We start from the raw sequence: 18,674 nt of genomic DNA, 5'->3' as shown, positions 1-18,674 counted from the left end.
ACTCACATGGGAACCTCATGCTCATTTGGGTGACACTTATCACACTCATTAGGGTGTGATTATAAATATACAGTCTGATAAATGTGTATGATGATGAGGTTGTTGTCCTCAAGACTCAAGACCACATGGATTTGGCATCTCCTCTTGGTATAGCAGAGTCCAACTGGAGCTGGAACATCTCTAGATGCCTCAGGATCCTTACAGAGTCGGCCTCATCTCAGTGGAGGTCCAAAGTATTATTCAAGCTGTATCTATTTCATTGTATATGAATGATGCAAAATCAGAATCAGAATCAGAATATGATTGCATATACACCACTGACCATCACACCTGTATGGGGTTCTTCTCCAAACTGCTGCAACAGTTAAAAACACACAAATGTACAAAATGTCTCTCTGAATGCTGCAGTTTGGGAGCAAAGGGTCTCAAACATGGTGGAACATGAAATAAAGACATGGTTTGTTAACAGAGTGTCAGAACTCGTGTTTGTATGATCTCCAACACTGACTGCAGACATCCTAACCTGGCACTTGACCTCACTAATGCTCTTCATGGTCAGCTGTCTACAAACATCTGGCCAATTAGTGTAATAAAAAAAAGTATTACACGGAGTACAGGGTCTGTGCTTTTACTTTAATGAGTGAAAATAACAACCTACAGTAAACAAAGTTGTATCTATATTGAGTTCTAGTTATTTATCTGTTTGATTGGTCATTTGAATTGGTTCAATGGGTGAAAAACAGAAAAGCCTATATACATAATAACTCAGACAAAATTTGTTTTGTCAATGTAAAGTGCAGGAATGAAAGGGCCAGGGCTCCAATAAATATACATACTATTATTGAACAGTATGATCTGAAAAATTAGATTTAAAAATAAAATTTAAATAGTCCAGAAAATAAGTACAATGAGAGAGTCTGAGGATGATTTGTATAGAATTTGTAGTTGGCGTGTCTGGCTTCACTCTGCCCGCCCCTGTGGTTCTGATTGGCTGCTTAATTTCCCCTGATCTGAGATCAGATTTTTCTCTGATTTTTCACTGAGCGCGTTTGCTCCATTCGGCCTAATTAGTAGAGTTGCAAGGCAGGTTTATTATAAGAAACTTTTTTCCCTTGACTAACGGATTACAGCACCTATGATCAGAAGCTTCAGGAGCTCGCCAGCGTTACATGTTTAATCCTAGTACTATTATCCTTTTCCTTTTCCTCTTTTTTACTCAGTTTGCCAAATTGGAGCTCAGAGGGACATTAAGGTAAACTTTCTCTTATTTACTCTGTTTACTACAAATGCCTTAGTAGATCATGGAAGCAGTGGATTAGAGGTAAAAGCTGCTTATGCTGTTCATGTATAGTAAAATATGCAACATGTTGTAACAAGAACAAATGCCCATGTTTTAACACGTATGGGCCATAATAACCCTGAGAGATTTATTATTATTATTATTATTATTATTATTATTATTATTATTATTATTATTATTGTGATGGTGAGTCTTGGAGACTTAAATTGTCTAAATTATGCTTCTAAACTACACTTATCATACCAATTTAGAAGAAAAAAAGAAAAAAAAACAGTTATATTGATTTCCTCACATTCTAGCTTAGGCCAATGTTGTATAAACCACAAAAAACACGTATTTTAACAAAAAAGGCTTTATTTATTAGATCATTTCAAGAATTATTTTCCTAAATACATTAAAGACGTCAACAAGTATTTAACGAAGGCCTTGACGTTTATTACAGGATGTGTGTGAGAGATGGAAAGACAGCAAATGTCAGACAGACAGAAAGACAGACAGACGAGTTGCTAGAGGTCTCTTGTCATAACATGTTCTTCTAAATGATCTGAATTCCTGCAGTTTGCACTGTAGTTATGCTACAAATCATTGTGAAACCACTTACCTGCTGTATACCTACAATGAAATACTTATGGATATGCTGAATATATTTGCAGTGCGCTTTCTTTGTGAATATAAATGTATTTGACAATCTTCAAGACACTGAAGATTAGGACATTTTAATAAAGTATGTGGAACGCTTACACAGGCTCTCCTCCACCTTAGGGATGTCTTACACCCCATAGTTAAACTATCATCGCATATTGATCTTTCTCTGTATCTCAGTATTGGAAGAACTCGGTTGTAAACAGTGTGTTTTATACTTTATTCCTCAGACTGGATCGGTTGCTTTCATTTCATTACAACTCTATACTCTATTCGTTTGTAAATGTGGTGCAAATTTAGCTAAATGATCTAAATTACTTTAAATATTGTTATATATTTGCATTACAGCAATGTACAGCATATCTATACCCAGGAATCTATAATTTCAATTTTTAAATAAAATCTGTTTAAAGGTTTAAATAACCATCTTTCTACATTGTATAAGGTTAAAAAGGACACACATATTTCTGTTATATTTTGCTAAATCCTGTCAAAAGCACTTTGTTTAGACTTGTGGAAGTGAGTCAGGAAAGAGTAGTTGGCGCTGGCACTTCCTTCTTAGGGGAATTGCACTGCAGCTCATGTCCTTTTAAACTTAAAAAAAAAAAAAGCGTTTTAAATATTGCCTGATTGGCCGTGCTCCAATCTAATTTATCCTTTAATCAGAACTCAGCAACAGACGCAAATCTGATTGTAAGTGGTTGTCTCTGAGGAGCTCAAATAAACACAATTTTTACGGATGGAATTTTGGCTCATTCGCTGTGTACTGTCCAGACATTTATACACTTTTCAGGCTGACCTTTTAAAGTTTTGTATACAGAAAACAAGAGAAGAGACTTTGGAGCATGCCACAGTGGTTTACATTTTTCTTCTAAAGGTCAGCTGGTAATGCCACATCACATGCTCCATGTAAAATCTTTAATGTTATGCTGCAATGTGACTGATATGTAATAACCTTTTTTTTATACTGGAATATGAACATCAGTTAACTCTTTTAGAAGCCCATTATATGATTCATGTGATACTGGTAATAGGATTGTGTAATTTTTTTCTATAATGAATCTCAATCATTTATTTATGCAGAGCTGTTTGTTTGAGCTACAGCCCTTGCATTTTTTTTTCTCCTTTGAATTGCTGCTATATTTCCCTCTTGATTTTTCACGTTATCCAGACGTGTATGGACAAAGGAATCCGATGTGTTACCGCTCCTGAAGCCTCTGTTTAATTTTTAGCGATGCTGCTGTGTCTGTTGTAAACTTAACCTGAAGATATCTGATCATCAACAGCGTGTGAAGGCTGATCCCAGAACAGTCTCAGCCTACATGCAGAACCAGAGCCTGTAGCTGTGTCTGTGATCGAAAATCTTTTCCCTGCACTCAACAAGATGGATTTGAGCTACCTGACTGAAGAGGAGCAGGAGATGATCCTGTCTGTTCTGAAGAGAGATGCTGAGCTGAAACATAAAGAAGAGCAGCGAATAAAGTGAGTGAAACACCATAAGGGCTCGGATGAATGTTTGGGCTTTAGATGTTTAAACACAATGCTATTATTATGCATGCTATTAAAGGAAAATAATAATCACCAGTGTGGTGGGATGTGGCCTGATGCACTTATGATATGGCGCTTATGACTTTTTTTAATCTGTTTATAGTTACATTAATTTTGTGGCACATTCATAGTATTTAATGTTATTGCTTGCATTACAGCAGCTAAAACCATGGCTTCTCTCACATTATCACAAAGTTATTAAGACAGAAATGCAGGAATTTTTTGTTAATTCTCAGCCCTGCAGACGTCTCTGTGGCAGAAACTTGAAGGAACAACTTCAGCTAAGACTGTTACAAAGTCCCTGAGACCCATTCACTGGAGACTCCATAAATAAGCATTAAAAAAACGCATATCCTTACTGTGAAAGTGTCACAATATCAACTATTATAATTAAGGTTAAAGAACTTTTTTGTTTGTTTGTTTGTTTGTTTGAGAAAAAAATTGTGTATTATTACACTTTGATTATGTTGGCGGTCCACTATCCAAGTCCCTGTGAATGAGCTGTTACTATAATAACAATAATACATTAGATTACGTGCATTAATTCAGAGCTGTGATTTGAATTTCAAAAACAAGAATTACTGTCACAGTCATACACCTTTTTGAAACCACTTAATAACTTCATGAAATGAAATTAGTTAATGAACGTCCAGAGCTTGGCTGCCTCCAGGAAAGTTTCTCACAATTTTTCTTATCGAATCAAAAGACTCCAAATTACAGATAATTGCACTTTGTTATTTTCTTCATTCTGGAGGTTGCCTTTTATCTCTAAGGCTTTTAAGCAGCTTTCTTATCCCCAGACCACCTGCCTGGTTGTGGATTGAGTGTGTGTGAATTTAATATTCATTCATTCATTCATTCATTCGTTCTTTCATTCATTCACCATTGCTTAGTGCTTTATCATGTTCAGGGTCACAGTAGATTTTTATTCGATGTAATCCTTCAATTGCTGTAGAGTTTTTCATCTTCAGTGCAGAATGAAGGAAGAATGTCTGGAATTTTCCATACTGACATCGTTGTAAACCTGCCTCATTAAGTTAGAGGTTAATCTCCAGGAGTCACATACTTAAGTCTTGTATATTCAGTTCTTCATGTGTACGCTGTTTTGCGAAAGAAAGCACCAAGACAGCAACGAATACAGTAAGTGGAGCATTATAGAGCAGCTCACTGAAGAGTTAGTCGGTGCCTGAAGATGGAAAATAATGCCATAAAATAAATTAATAAAGATCTCTGACTTGCCTTAATTCAGTTAAGACACAAGACACAAACATAGCAAACTTTAAGTGGACAATGATGTTCTGACAATGTTAGTGCCTTGAACAAATGATGATCTTGTGATTTTTTTTTTTTTCTGATACATATTTAATTTGCAGTACTATTTGTCGTATGAGGAAACATTTGGGTGTTGTGGAAACAACCCCAACAGACCGTGATGCTTGGCTGAGTACCCTGAGCCTCGCACTGTTTAAATATCTCTAGTGCAGCTGTTCCACAGAAAAGTGCCAGTAACAATAATAATAAAGTATCAGTGTCTCTGTTAAAACATGCCAGTCTCAGTTCTAACATGTATCTCTCCCTCCTCCATACAGAAAGCTGCAGAAAACTGAGCGAGATAAGCAGAAACTGAAGTACCTTACAGGAGAATGGTTTTACGAGACTAAGTCAAACAGACACCGAGACAAGACACATGGCTCTGACATCATTAGAGCCTCCATGTCGCGCAGGAAACCTGTGACTATAAGTGAGTGTGCCAGAAGATACACTGCCTCGACTCTCTCTTTAGTTCTGGGAACTGATCACATGCCTCTGCCTCATACCAGCAGAAATACACCTTTAAACAAAGCATTACAGGGCAACTATTTACACAGGTATTTGACATCCCAGAGCACAGGGGTGTTCTAGGGCTGTAACATGGTGCCAATATCTGTACAGGTAACAGTTACAGTTATTTGTTTCACATCATATGTTTGTGCCCGCATGAATATAAAAACCTCCAGCCTTTTTTGTGTGCCCTCCAAGAGTCTTTTCTCAGTCAGAAAAACAGTAACACAAAAAAAAACCAAGTATGTGCCTTTTCCCCTGTTTTCCCAGGATAGGAGGGGTGGTGTGATATGTGAGGTCAAAGCTTATCAGTTCTATTTTTTTTTTATTATAAAAGAACAAGTCATACTTTTTACCCATTTATTGTTGTGGAATGCCTGGGAAACAAGTTCATTCTTGTTCACTTACTAGCCTCCCTTTTTTTTGTGTGTGTCTTTTTAAGTTAATGCAAAAAATGATGTAGCTCAAATTTCTCTGTAATGAAGTTCGTTACAAAGCTTTACACTGGTGTCTCCTTTAATTAATGTCAAATACCTTAGAGTGTAGAGTGCGGCATATATAACAAACGTTCCTGTGAATTAGATGTTACTAAAAAGCGTATATATACGTGAACATTGTCTTGCACCCAGCTATTGCTATTGTCAAAGCTGCCCGAAATGTCAAATTTATCTGTGATGAAATGATTTGCTAAACCAAGATACTGCTCAGTGTGTTGTGACCAGTGGGCTTCTCTTGAACGACATATATGTGTGTATCTGACCTACTCTGTATTCTGTTTACCCAATTTATGTGCGTCTTTCAGAGGAGCTCACACAGATCTGGCCGAGAACGTCTAGCTTTTTGAAAAGTGAAAGCAAGGACATTTTTATCCCACCCGAATTGTCTGGAATAATAGGGGAACCATCAACATCTGCACATGATAACAGGTGACCTTTTATTTTCAGACATGTCATTTTGTCAAAAATAAATCCTTTTAGTAGGCTGGTTTCTCCGATATCATTAAGCAGTATGACTCACACAAAGTCCACTTTCTTTGATTAGAGACTCACTCAGCACCTCACATGGGCCCAACATCCGGCCATTAGGGAAGCAGTAGCTTGAAAAGTCGGTACATTAAGCACAAACAGGAATATTTTAGCAATCTCATTGTTCTGTCAATGTTCAGAAATATTAATGTCAAATTTTTATCTCCTTGAATAACATTGAAACAACCCATGACTGACACAGAAGCTTTTCCCACAGGTCATGCTTAGCATGTGACAGAAAGAATTTAATCTCCTGCAACTTTCTTCGCGTTTAGAATTGTGTGTGAGGAAGAAAAGTGGAAATAGCTGTATGTGTGTGTATGTATATACTGTATGTGTGTGTGAATATGAATAGCACTCTAGGTCTACATGCCACTTTTAGAAAACACTTTTAGACTTTTTATAACATAGATTACATTTCTAACTATTTTTCAACAATTTATCATTTTCCTTGAATATCAAGGGGTGTACAAACTGATTGCACAGAAGTGGTGTCTGTAGCAAATATAGCAGGGCCATCACAGCTACCACTAACTATTATGGCAACAGTATATTGTATATCAAAGCTATTTTTCTTTTTCTTTTTTTTTTCTTTTTTCTTTTTTTTTTTTTTAAATCTGAGGCTCAATAACTTAAAACTGTGCATTTAAATGCTCGCTTGATCTAATTGTAAATGTAATTGAGAAAGTGCTGTTTATATAATACATAATGTTTCAAATATTTTATTACAATGCCCTGCAGTCATAAATGGTTCTATAGAGTGGCTTGCTAACACAGCATGGCTTAATACACATTACTTTTTACTGAATATATTGTTGACATTAATCATGGCTTCCTTTAATAGGGACGATCACTACGAAGTTGCAGAATACAAAACTTCTACACACCCTCAAGCAAAGGTACATAAATTAAAAAAAAGATTTTAATGAGGTTTTTTATGCTGCAAAATTATTAATGATATTTTTTTTGTAGCCTAGACCGAATCCTTTCAACACCAGACCGGTAGGGTCACAATCTCATGTAAAGACTGAGGGACATTTTCAAACTGGTGTATGTCAGATACCAGGGAATATGCAAAAGGTTCCTGCAAACCAACAGTCAACAGAGGGGTCACTGTCGGTATGGGCTGAACCGAAGTGTACATCACAGATCCCTGCTGAGGGTGAGAATCTCACTCATTGTTTATAAGTTGCTGCAAAAATATGTAGTTTGTGCTGTGATGCTATGACTCCATCTTATAATGATCTAAACTCGATTTTAGAGGAAGTCCATCTCAAACATTTATTTTATTTTATGTACCATGAAATGGCAGCCCTCAAATCGTCAATATTTTGCGGTTAACTTGACTGAAAGCATTTGAAGGCTGTTGTATACTCTTCTGTTAGGTTGTGCTGTCAATACATAATTAACTTGTTGTGTTTTTGCTGGAGCGGCTGACACGAAGAACACACAGTCAGAGTGTTTTCCTTGCTCACACACAGTAAGTTTGATTGACTGATTTCCACTGAATGCTACGTGTGAACACCGTCTGGGTTTTTTTTTGGTTTTGGGGATGGCTATTTAACTCAAGCATGCACTTTATGTTTTCTGTGACTCTCATCTGTTCCATGCAACATTAATCTTTGTGTCTATGATCGCCGTATTCAGAGTTGGCGACTTAAGCCATAAGGTTACGTCAATATTTATGTAAGGGGAAGATATTCGTATTAGAAATGGACTATGCATGTGCTTCATTTGATTTTCTGGGCTCTGAAGAGGAATTATTCAACTCACCTGTATGTAGGCAATAACTCCAGGGTTGCCAATATTTTTAAAGAACAATGAGCTTAAGTTTATCTTCAAAATCACATGTAACAAGACAATCTTCGAGCTAAGTCTTAGGTCTAAATGGCGATGTGTTTAATTTAGCTGTTAAATCCTTTTCGCATGCATTTTACTCAGCTGTGTATGTGGCCCAAAAGACTTCTCAAGAGATCGCACGCAAATAGAAAAATTTATTTTAGTCATATGTTTTACGGATATATTCCATATTTGTTTTCTAGTGCAAACAAAATCTATATACTTCTGGACTGTAAATTAAACTCTAATTTCAGTTGAGAAGGAAGTAGACAGTTGATGGAATGGGTAAGAAGTGGTGATGACAGAAAATGGATCAGCATATAAATAAATCCGGTCAAAAAAGAAAGCAGCCAGATACTGAGGGGATTATATAAAGGAACGTAGACATTCGTTATGATTATAAGCTGGCGTGTATGACCAGAATCTACTCCTAAGATCAGGCATAGAGTTGTTCATTTCTAATCAAATTTATATATAAATGCAAGTCAGGGTTTCTGTCTAAAATCTGGATAAATTTCAGAAAGGTTACCGAAAGGCTCATTATTATTCAGATTTTGTCCCAACATTTATAACCAAGTGTTAGCCCAGCATGCCTAAGGCTAACCAAAAGATTTTCAGCTATATTCCTTCTACGGCTGTTTTTTGAATACCAGCAATGACTCATAGACAGGAAATGACTGATTAGGTTGAAATTCAGAGGAGTAAGGACAGAGCTCCAGCTGCGACTTTGCTGATATTCCCCTCCCCATCAGCAATCTCCGTCAGTCCTCTCTTCTCCTCTGAATTAGAATGCTTCTTTCTGGGGTGTTTAGATAGCAAGTTGGTGCATTTCATTATCATGGATGCCAGAGAAACTGGCAGACCAGAGGTGCAGGATAGGCAAGAATCTGAAAGGGGAGACAAATGAAGTTGAGACTACAAATGTAAGCGGTGTGTGGCTGTACCACTAAGGAAAAGGAAGAAAAAAAAAACATAAAAGCAAAAATACTCTGTGCTGCTGTAGATTTCCTGATATTTTCAGTTTCAAAGAGCTGAGTAATTCACTTTTGATAACTCTGTTTAGGTGATTGACCAAGAAATGGGGAAGGGTAATGGACAGGAAAGGGGCAGGAAATGGATTGAACAAGCACTACCAACAGTCCTACCTTGTACATGCAGCTAGGACAATACATACAGTTTAAAAGGTGTTATTGAGTAACATAACCAATTTCTGCTCATTATTAAGATATTATGCAAGGTTTTTAAGAGTTTTAACAATGCTTAAGTGGCATTACATCTATTCTTCTGTCTTTTAACCCATTTGTCATACTAATTGCTTGGCTGCACATTTAAAACACATTAATGTATATTTCTGTTCATGTATGTATGCAGACAATATGTATCAGTGGGAATTGGTGAACTGGCCCTGCAGGAATGTGAATTTATTCTGTCTGAATTTAAATTTAAATTATGTATGACATTTTTCATATTCATAGTATATCTCAGTACAAAAGTAAATATTTGAAGATGCAGGATCTTGCTTTTTTAGCACATTATGACTAAGGTTATAGTAGGCATCAAGAAATGTCAGCTTGGATTTGTGATATTTTTCACAGTTTCTCCCTGATCTGCTTGTTTATTCTGCAGATCATCATGAGGATCTTGCTGAACCTCATTCCTCTCAGGTGTCTGACCCCTCTGCCTTTCGTACACATCGAGGTAAGGTCAGTCAACTGAGTAAAGAGGGCCGATCCCAACTATTAAGAGAGGAGGATGAAAGCTCCATCAATAAGGTACTTGGGTGGGTTGGAATGGTGTCCAGACACAGTGGCAAAAAAAATAAATGGCCTGGCTTTCAAGAGGAGAACAGAGAAGGTCCAGAGGGTCATGTTACTCCAAACACAGAAAAAACATCTTGCATTCAGTCAGAAATAAAAGCAAAACTATCAACCATGCTTAGGATGGGTCTGCCTGGTTGTCCACTCGATGACAAACAAGACAACATAAATTTAAGATGTTCTGCACGAAATTCTGGACTAAACATTACAACAGAAGAATTTGAAGAAAATTCATTTCTTTCTATGATGGAAAGAGAGAGAGAGCGCATATACCAGGGAGAAGTGTCACAAAATCGACTTTCCAGACTGGTGTCTTTTTGGGAGAGTGGGAGCAATGGGCCAGATGTACTGGATAGTAAAAAAATCGAGACCAATGATGACAAAGTAGCAGGCCAAAAAATATCAAAGGTAGTGTTGAACGTAAGCCCATCAAAAGCAAAGAAATCTAAATATACAAATATTTGTGATTCATCTTTTGACACTGGTCAGCTACCAGCTAAACCAATTGGTGATATTCCTGTATACAAACTAAAGGAAATTTATTCTCCTCTTCTGTCAGTCAGAACATCTGAGCAGAATACCATCAGTGATCCCAAGACATGCTGGGAGAGAGAAAAAAGTATTCCTAAGATCGCTATCAGCACTCCTGACTGTAGGCCAAAATGTTATTCTCAACAAGGTTTCAAAATTTCGACCAGCCCAAATCTAGTGGAAATTCCTCAGAGAAGTATTTCCTCTATAAACAGAGAGCTTGGAGAGAGAAAGGCTTCATCAAAAGGAAAACTGAATCAAAGTTCCAAAGGAGACCTAGTTAATAGTCCTCTAGATGACACAGATACTACACCTTACAACAGATCTCCATTTAGGACACGCATGTTAGGTTCAGGTAAAAGCATTAAGTGTAATCCAGTATCACCATACCCCATCAGAAATCTCACTTCAGTTTCAAAGGATCACAGTGACCAGTCAACGGGTGACCCGATGACAATCCTAGAGCAGTCCAGAATACTCAGTACAAGACACATGACTAAAGTGTTGTCTGGAGATTTACAGTCAGTCAAGGAGTATAGACAGGGTGGGTTCCCACTGAGAGCCTTTCCTTTAGATATCAATCCAACTGAAAAGACACCCTTGAAAGGTTTGAAAGACATACCCAGAGGACAGCACACCAGGTATCCACATGAACTGTCAAGCACCGAAGAGTCAAGTCCAGCGAAAGATGGCATATTGCTGGCTGAGACGCCAGAGCAACATCTCTTGTCTTTTGCAGGCAATACATCTGAGAGAATCATAGAGTACCAGCGTACATCTCCACACTCTTCACCACGTTTTGGAAGGTCAGAGGCTCAAGGAACTGTTTGCATAGGCAACATCAATAGTAAACAAGTCAGTTTCTTACCCGTTTCACAAGGTCAAACCTCTGTACAGCTGATAACATCACCTGCGATCCATCAAAAGACCACCAATAAACGATCAATTAAAGGTATCGAGGATGCGATTCCAGTTGTGCTGACACAACAAATGCAGCTGGATGACTTGCAGCGCAAAACGTCTCTAACTAGGTCTTCCGTTCAACTGAGCTGTCAGCATCACTCAAATGTAGCTGATTCCACACATGTATCTGAGGTTTCACACCAACCAGACCAGCAAGAATGGGCTGGAGCACAGATGTGCAAGAGATCAGAGCACATATCATACTCTCTACAATCCCAGGCTCAATCAGAGGTCACCCTCTCCAGCAGCACATCAACTGAAGCCTGTGAGCGCTAACTTACTTGGTCTAGTCAGGATTGACTATAATCACTTTGGCAAAATTAGAAAAGATAATAAATCAAAGTTTTTTTTTGTTTTTTGTTTTTTTTACAAAAAACATTTGTCATCTATATATATTTACAATTTTCTATCATTTTAAAACATTATTTCAACATTTCATGTGTTTAACTGTTACAAGGTCAACTTGTACAATTTCTTTTTATAGCTGTACATGTCATGTAATATTTTTGATAAAACTGATGTTTTAGATAAAACTACCATATTGGTAAAATACTGTGTAATTTTATAATTTTTGCCATAATTTTCTAATGTGCATCCAGAGTACATTTTGTATAGGTATTAAACTGTGGTCCGTTTTGATGCTGAAGTTGTTAAGCTATGTTTTAATTTTCTAGTTTGACATTATAATTTGTAGGTGGCAGTGAGGCACCAAGTCCAGTAAGAACAGCACAAAAACAAACCATAAGACCTCTTTCTATTTCCAAGAGTTTAGAGGACCTGGCAACCCTACCCTCAAGTGAGCACCCTGACTCTAAAACATTTTAATTGGCTGCCATGATCCATCAGGTCATGTCAGGATTTATGCTAAATGTATATGCTACATGTACTTTCGAAATCATCTGTATTTACATTGCGTTTGGTATTACATGACATTCTGGCTATTCTATTTAACTCCATGAAGATGAAAGATGGAAAAATGAACAAAGGAGTGGCATAATACAGACGGTGGAGGAAGGTAAATATTTTGCTAAGCTTTCAGAAGCTTTGACTCATGAAACATATATATCCCTTTCCTTTGGTAATGAGCTTTCAAACATTCATAACTTTCATGTGTGTTTAATTGATTCCATAAAAGAAGGCCATTTCCATTATAGAAAATGAATGTTAATTAAAAGATAACAATTTTAGATTAAATCAAGTCTTTTATAACACATGCGCTCAAGAAATTTAAACATAGTTATATTTCTAATTAATCAGATGAAGAAGAATATTTAATAAAGACACCCCAAAGAGGTAGCAGCATTAGTCTGCCCATATACAATATGATAAAATTATATCATACTCTATATTATACATCACAATTAATTGTATATACATATACAATATGATTATACAATTAATTGTGATGTATAATATAGAGTATGATATATAATTGTATCATATTGTATATGGGCAGACTAATGCTGCTACCTATTTAGGGTGTCTTTATTAAATATTCTTCTTTCTCTGTGCTCTTTACTATATCTGCTGCTAATGGACTGGTGTCGGCAGCTCCAGATTCACTCAGCATTGCTGTCCTGGATCCAGAGCAGAGTAAGAGGCTGAGTGTCTCAGTACCTGCTTTCACGCACGAACAGGTAATTATGTTACCTGATCTAGCATCCATTTTAATGTATGGTAAAAGTTCTGCATGCTTTAAATCAATGGAACTTAACCCTTTTATACAGATAAATAAGTTGTAAAATTTAGCATGAGCTATTTTACTGGTTAATATGTCTAATTATCTATCAGCAAATCAATGGTCAATGTTTAATTTGTTTACTTAATGTGCTGCACTTTTACATACTATATGGAGCCATGTGAATTACTACTATTCCTTCCCTTCTTTTTAAAATTAGAATGGAATATTGTATTAATAACGAGCAATGATTGATTTCATTTCTAAGATCATCGGTAATAGAAATAGGTTACACAAACTTAGTCAGAATCACTAGAAGCATGTAAATGCAGTTATATTCATCATGTACATTTTTCTTTTGTCCTCCTGTGTCGATTAGGATAACAGCAAAGAAAGTGACTGTCTCTCAGTAAACAGTTTCTATTCTGAAAGGCAGAGGAAAAGCAGCACAAATACTAACGCAAGTGCTTCCTCTGGTCTCGCCTCCATGTCTCCTGTATGTGCCTTAGATTTTAACCCATGTAACAAACTGTCTTTGTTAGTATGCATCATTACTGTCTTAGTGAATAACGTTGAGTAACTTATGTTGATGTGAAAGGTCAGTGGCAGTGTCACGAACATTTACAGCACAGACTTTGGACATGTGGAGGTTAAGGGAACCATCCAATTTGCCATTAACTATGTGAATAAACTGGGAGAGCTCCACATATTTATAGTCCAGTGCAGAGATTTGGCTGCGGCAGAACCTAAGAGGAACCGTTCTGACCCGTGAGTGGATCGTTGTGATCTTTTCCTTAAAACAGAGACATTGTTATTATAAAATTAAGATTTCCGATGTAACATACTTACTAACAATACTTACTAATAAGTATTACAGGGGGAAAAAAGGGAACATGTCTTGAATATAGTCAAAATGATCTATTATTTATATTATACGATTACAGTGAACCAAATATAAGATTATTGATAGATTATTATGCCTATTATTAGATATTTTTCTTGTTTCTTGCTTTTTCTTGTTGTTATACTGGCAAATTAACTTGCTTATTGTAAGCATTAATATATAGAAAGAATACTAAGAATTTAATAGGCTTAATAATTTTATATAGATAGTGTGTGTGTGTGTGTGTGTGTGTGTGTGTGTGTGTGTGTGTGTGTGTGTGTGTGTGATTTGTTATGGATACAAATTTTCTGCTTGTTCATTAGTGTGTTCTAACTAATGCATTGTGATGTCTTCTTTTTTTCATGGTTCAGGTATGTTAAATGTTATCTTTTACCTGACAAAGCAAAGCTGGGGAAGAGGAAAACCTCTGTGAAGAAGAAGACTCTTAATCCTACTTATAACGAAATCTTACGGGTATGCATTGTTTTTAAAAATTGCAGGGTAATATTTTGTTAACTTTTAATTTTAAATTTTGTTAACATGTTAAAAACACATTGAAACCAATATGTGTTTCTTTCCAAACAGTATAAGATACCACTTGAGAGCTTAAAGGTCCACACATTAAACATCTCTGTGTGGCATAATGACATGTTTGGGAGGAACAGTTTTCTTGGGGAGGTCAATGCGGATTTGTCTGAGTGGGACAATAATACACACATGATGGACCGCACCCTCATAGGAAGGGTAAGGCTTTCTAAAAACTTAAAAAAATTTAAATGCTGGCTTTCGAAGCATCCTTCAAAATATCCTTCACAAAATTCCTGATCTGTTTGTGTAAATATTGTTAGGTAAAGCTTGTATGTAGGTATAGTTTATTAAAGGAAATCAGAAAGCCTATGAATAAGCGAAAAAAAATGCAACAGTTTATTTAGACTTGTTTGTTGTGGAAACATTAAAATAGGTTAAAATTATAAAAATATAAAAATGAATGGCTATTCTTTTTTAAAATATGTCTTAGACTGCAACACCATTCAGTCCAAAGCATGTTAACCTCAACATGGATGTGTGTGGAGATATGAGGATATCTTTGCGTTTCCTTCTGCAGACATCTGAAGGTAAGTTCTCAGACTTCATTGGCTGTGCAGACAAATGCAATGTGAAATTAATACATTTCTGCCTTCTGTGCAGTGTTGTATAAAGTAGTAGAAAGCAATACTTGAGTAAAAGTACAAGTATCGTACTAGAAAAAGACTTTGGTAGAAGTGAAAGTCACCTTTTAGAATATTACTCAATTAAAAGTCTTAGAGTATCTGATATTTACTGTACTTAAGTATCAAAAGTAATTTTCTGATATTAAATGTACTTAAGTATTTGAAGTAAAAAGTAAAATTTCAGTGATTTTCAGTAGGCATAAGAGCAGGGGCGGTTATAGGGTTTCATCTTTAGGGCTTTTAGCCCTCAGTGAGAATTTAAAACAAGAAGAGTTTTATATTATATATTATATGACTACATAGTAAGCCAAAAGTTATGGTATTATTAAATGCCAAAAGTGGACACCAAAATTTTATGCATGATGTAATGATGCCAGTCTTGAATCAAATCAGTTCATGTATGTGTGCATTCTCTACAAACAGTGTGTCCAATGAATGCAGTCATTAATAAACAAATATTCACAAGACCAAATCAATAAATGCTATTTTTATTTAGTATTGATATTGCATTAATATTTTGTTTGTGCTATTAACTCTGGTAATAAGAATAGTGACATTTCACTGGTTTTGGTTGCCGGCGTTATACTGTAGATAAATGCCTCCAGCTCTGACTGCGCACGCACGCTGCGCGTACCTGTGCTTTTCCGTAGTGCGTGCGGAGCTGCGTAATGCAATCTAGGAGCAGTGATTCTCCAAACCTCCCTTATTGCAGTCACACACATTTCTTCTGATTTTATTTTGTAGTAACGAGTAACGAAGACGCTTAGTGGAAATATATCGGAGTAAAAGTATACATTTTATCTAGGAAATGTAGTTGAGTAAAAGTGAAAGTTGTCATAAATTTAAATAGCGAAGTAAAGTACAGATACGTGAAATTTCTACTTAAGTACAGTAACAAAGTATTTTTACTTCGTTACATTACAACACTGCTTCTGTGGTTGTAGGTGATGAGACACCACGGACGGGTGAGATTCAAGTCTGGGTAAAGGAATGTACGAAACTACAATCCATAAGAAGGAGTATGGATCCATTTGTGAAATGGTATGTGTATATGCTGTAGCCAAGCTGTGTAATTATATAGGTATGGCTTCATCTCTATAGTGGTGTGTTCATGTATTGTATATTGTGGCTTTCAGCTCAATTCTTCCAGTCAGCCATGAGAAAAAAAGGCAGAAAACTCGGGTTGTAAAGAGGACAACAAACCCTGTTTTCAACCACACCATGGTTTATGAAGGCCTCAGACCAGAAGACCTGAGAGAAACCTGTGTTGAACTCACAGTGTGGGACCATGATCGGCTCAGTAATCGCTTCATAGGAGGCACAAGACTTAACCTTGGAACAGGTGGGAAGCACTCGTGCTAAAAATCACCACCATTTGTACACAGCTAGGTAAAATACAAGGATGCATTAGTAAGCATTATACTAAGTGTAATGTTACAACTAACCCTATTTACTCTAACACCACATCCCAAATGTGCCCATTTTAACAATCTTCTACATATTCGAGAATGGTCATCGTGTAATATTGTGGATTATAAACAAGACAACCTAGTTCATGTTATGTACATTATAGCATATAAACAGTTACCAGCCTCTTGTGTTTCCTCCTTCTTGAAGTTAAAGTTTGTCAGAAGTAAAAACTTTAAATGCTAGATTTAGTACATATTGTTTAAAAGCACTGACAATCAGAGACTTCTTTCAAAAAATTTGAAATAAATGTCTGCTTACAGAAAATAGTAGAGTATTAAAATGAGCACATTAATATAAACTTATAATAAAGACCATGAGCTTTGGGTCATGACTGAAAGGACAAGAAATGAGTTTCCTTAGAGATAGGATGAGGAGCTCGGTCACTTGGGAGGAGCTCAGAGTAGAGCCGCTGTTCCTCCACATTGAGAGGAGTCAGCTGAGTTGGCTCGGGCATCTGTTCCGGATGCCTCCTGGACGCCTCCCTGGGGAGGTGTTCCGGGCATGTCCAAACGTGAGGAGGCCCCGGGGAAGACCTAGGACACTCTGGAGGGACTATGTCCCTCGGCTGGCCTGGAAACGCCTCGGTATTCCCCCGGAAGAGCTGGAGGAAGTGTCTGGGGAGAGGAAAGTCTGGGCGTCCCTGCTTAGACTGCTGCCCCCGTGACCCGGCCCTGGATAAGCGGTAGAAGATGGATGGATGGAATATAAACCTTCACATAAACATGAACATTAATGAAAATCTTCTGACTAATCAGTCTTGAGTATTGAATAGTTCTCTAGTATAATTTGATTGTAGTATATTGTGTATGCTTGTAAATAAATGTTTTCATTTCTGTCTTTATCCAGGTAAAAGTCACAGCACTGATGTAAAATGGATGGATTCTAACGCTTCTGAATCTGCATTGTGGAGAAGAATGATTGAATCAACTAATGAATGGGTTGAAGAAACCATACCTTTAAGGATGCTCATCATGGCAAGATAGGAATGTTCCAAGTGTTTGGCTTAAAAAAGATCTTATAGAACATCAATTTGGAGGACGTGGTACACGCTGCTAAATATACACGCCTTCATTTGAGATCATGTTAATGGAACAAGGAGTATTGAAAATACTGTATGTTTTACCTCTTGTTGTATATAAATGTATATCTATATTTTTTCATTAACAAATTAAATAAATCGTGCAAATGATTTAGTGTGTCAGGAAATGCAGCAGAGACTTGGACAGTTTTTAAACTAAGTAACAGCATATTCTAAATTAGTCTTATGTCATAGTCTTATGTATGTGCTTTTTTTTTTTTTTTTTTTCCCCCCTAATTAGCAACCCTATTCCCGCATGATATTTTCCCTAACAAACAAATTTTTGGATGTGATGGAAAACACTAAAATGTGCAAAAGTATTAAAATATGTATTATGTACATGTATTATAGAGACATTCCTCCGTGGGCAAAGAAGCTGTTACTGCATTTCATATTGGAAACTAAATGTTCGAGTCAGAGCACTATATTTAAAATAGCTCTGCTGATGATGTACAGATGATCGTTTTATTAAAGCAGTTTGAATAAATATTAAATGTACAGTGAGATTAAGATAAAATGGTGTTTCCTGTTATTTGATCATTTTATTAAATACTTCTAAAGATAAATCTGTTTTATATTATTTAGAAAAGGGAATACAATATAAATTACATCAGTAAAATGAATAATGCTGGTATTAAATCCATATAAATTTTGCAAATTATAAAATATAGTGTTAAAAGAAATCATTTCAGAAAGAGATGAAGAGATGATTATCGGAGTAGGATAGTCATATGCCAGGTTAGACTCGAGGGAAGGCGAGAAGGACTTAGAGATAGAGATGGGAAGGATGTGCGATAGATAAGGGTGGTTAAAGATAGAGATGGAAAGGTGTGAACAGGCCAGAAGAGTGTGCAGAGAAGATGCAAGG

General features: G+C 36.5%; 1 protein-coding gene across 5 annotated transcripts; it reads left to right on the top strand.

The window, feature by feature from the left end:
* The first annotated feature begins 1,008 nt into the window (after positions 1–1,008).
* sytl2a (synaptotagmin-like 2a) lies at positions 1,009–18,312 on the top strand. Of its 5 annotated transcripts, none has more exons than XM_027150429.2 (18): positions 1,011–1,252; positions 3,229–3,424; positions 5,080–5,231; positions 6,114–6,237; positions 7,181–7,235; positions 7,309–7,498; positions 9,802–11,751; positions 12,181–12,282; positions 12,448–12,501; positions 13,038–13,123; positions 13,544–13,660; positions 13,763–13,932; positions 14,419–14,521; positions 14,633–14,791; positions 15,066–15,162; positions 16,203–16,299; positions 16,395–16,600; positions 17,575–18,312. In XM_027150429.2, the coding sequence occupies exons 2-18, from the start codon at positions 3,327–3,329 to the stop codon at positions 17,709–17,711; spliced, it is 3,897 nt and encodes a 1,298-aa protein (XP_027006230.2). In that variant the 5' UTR covers positions 1,011–1,252; positions 3,229–3,326; the 3' UTR covers positions 17,712–18,312. The 5 variants fall into 5 exon arrangements, with proteins under 5 accessions (XP_027006246.2, XP_027006230.2, XP_027006253.2 ...); XM_047805030.1 differs by lacking the exon at positions 1,011–1,252 and adding an exon at positions 2,763–2,819; XM_027150445.2 differs by lacking the exon at positions 13,544–13,660 and having other exon boundaries at positions 1,009–1,252.
* The last annotated feature ends 362 nt before the right edge of the window (positions 18,313–18,674 follow it).

Source organism: Tachysurus fulvidraco, chromosome 20 (genome assembly GCF_022655615.1).
Source record: "Tachysurus fulvidraco isolate hzauxx_2018 chromosome 20, HZAU_PFXX_2.0, whole genome shotgun sequence".
Classification (NCBI taxonomy): Eukaryota; Metazoa; Chordata; class Actinopteri; order Siluriformes; family Bagridae; genus Tachysurus; species Tachysurus fulvidraco.
This window is presented reverse-complemented; position numbering and strand designations above follow the sequence as displayed.

Coding starts and splice junctions, on each gene's coding strand:
- sytl2a (XM_027150429.2), top strand. CDS start 3,327: ATGGATTTGAGCTACCTGACTGAAGAGGAGCAGGAGATGATCCTGTCT. Junction 7,236..7,308: donor CTACACACCCTCAAGCAAAG/GTACATAAATTA, acceptor TTTTTTTTGTAG/CCTAGACCGAATCCTTTCAA. Junction 16,601..17,574: donor AAGACTTAACCTTGGAACAG/GTGGGAAGCACT, acceptor GTCTTTATCCAG/GTAAAAGTCACAGCACTGAT.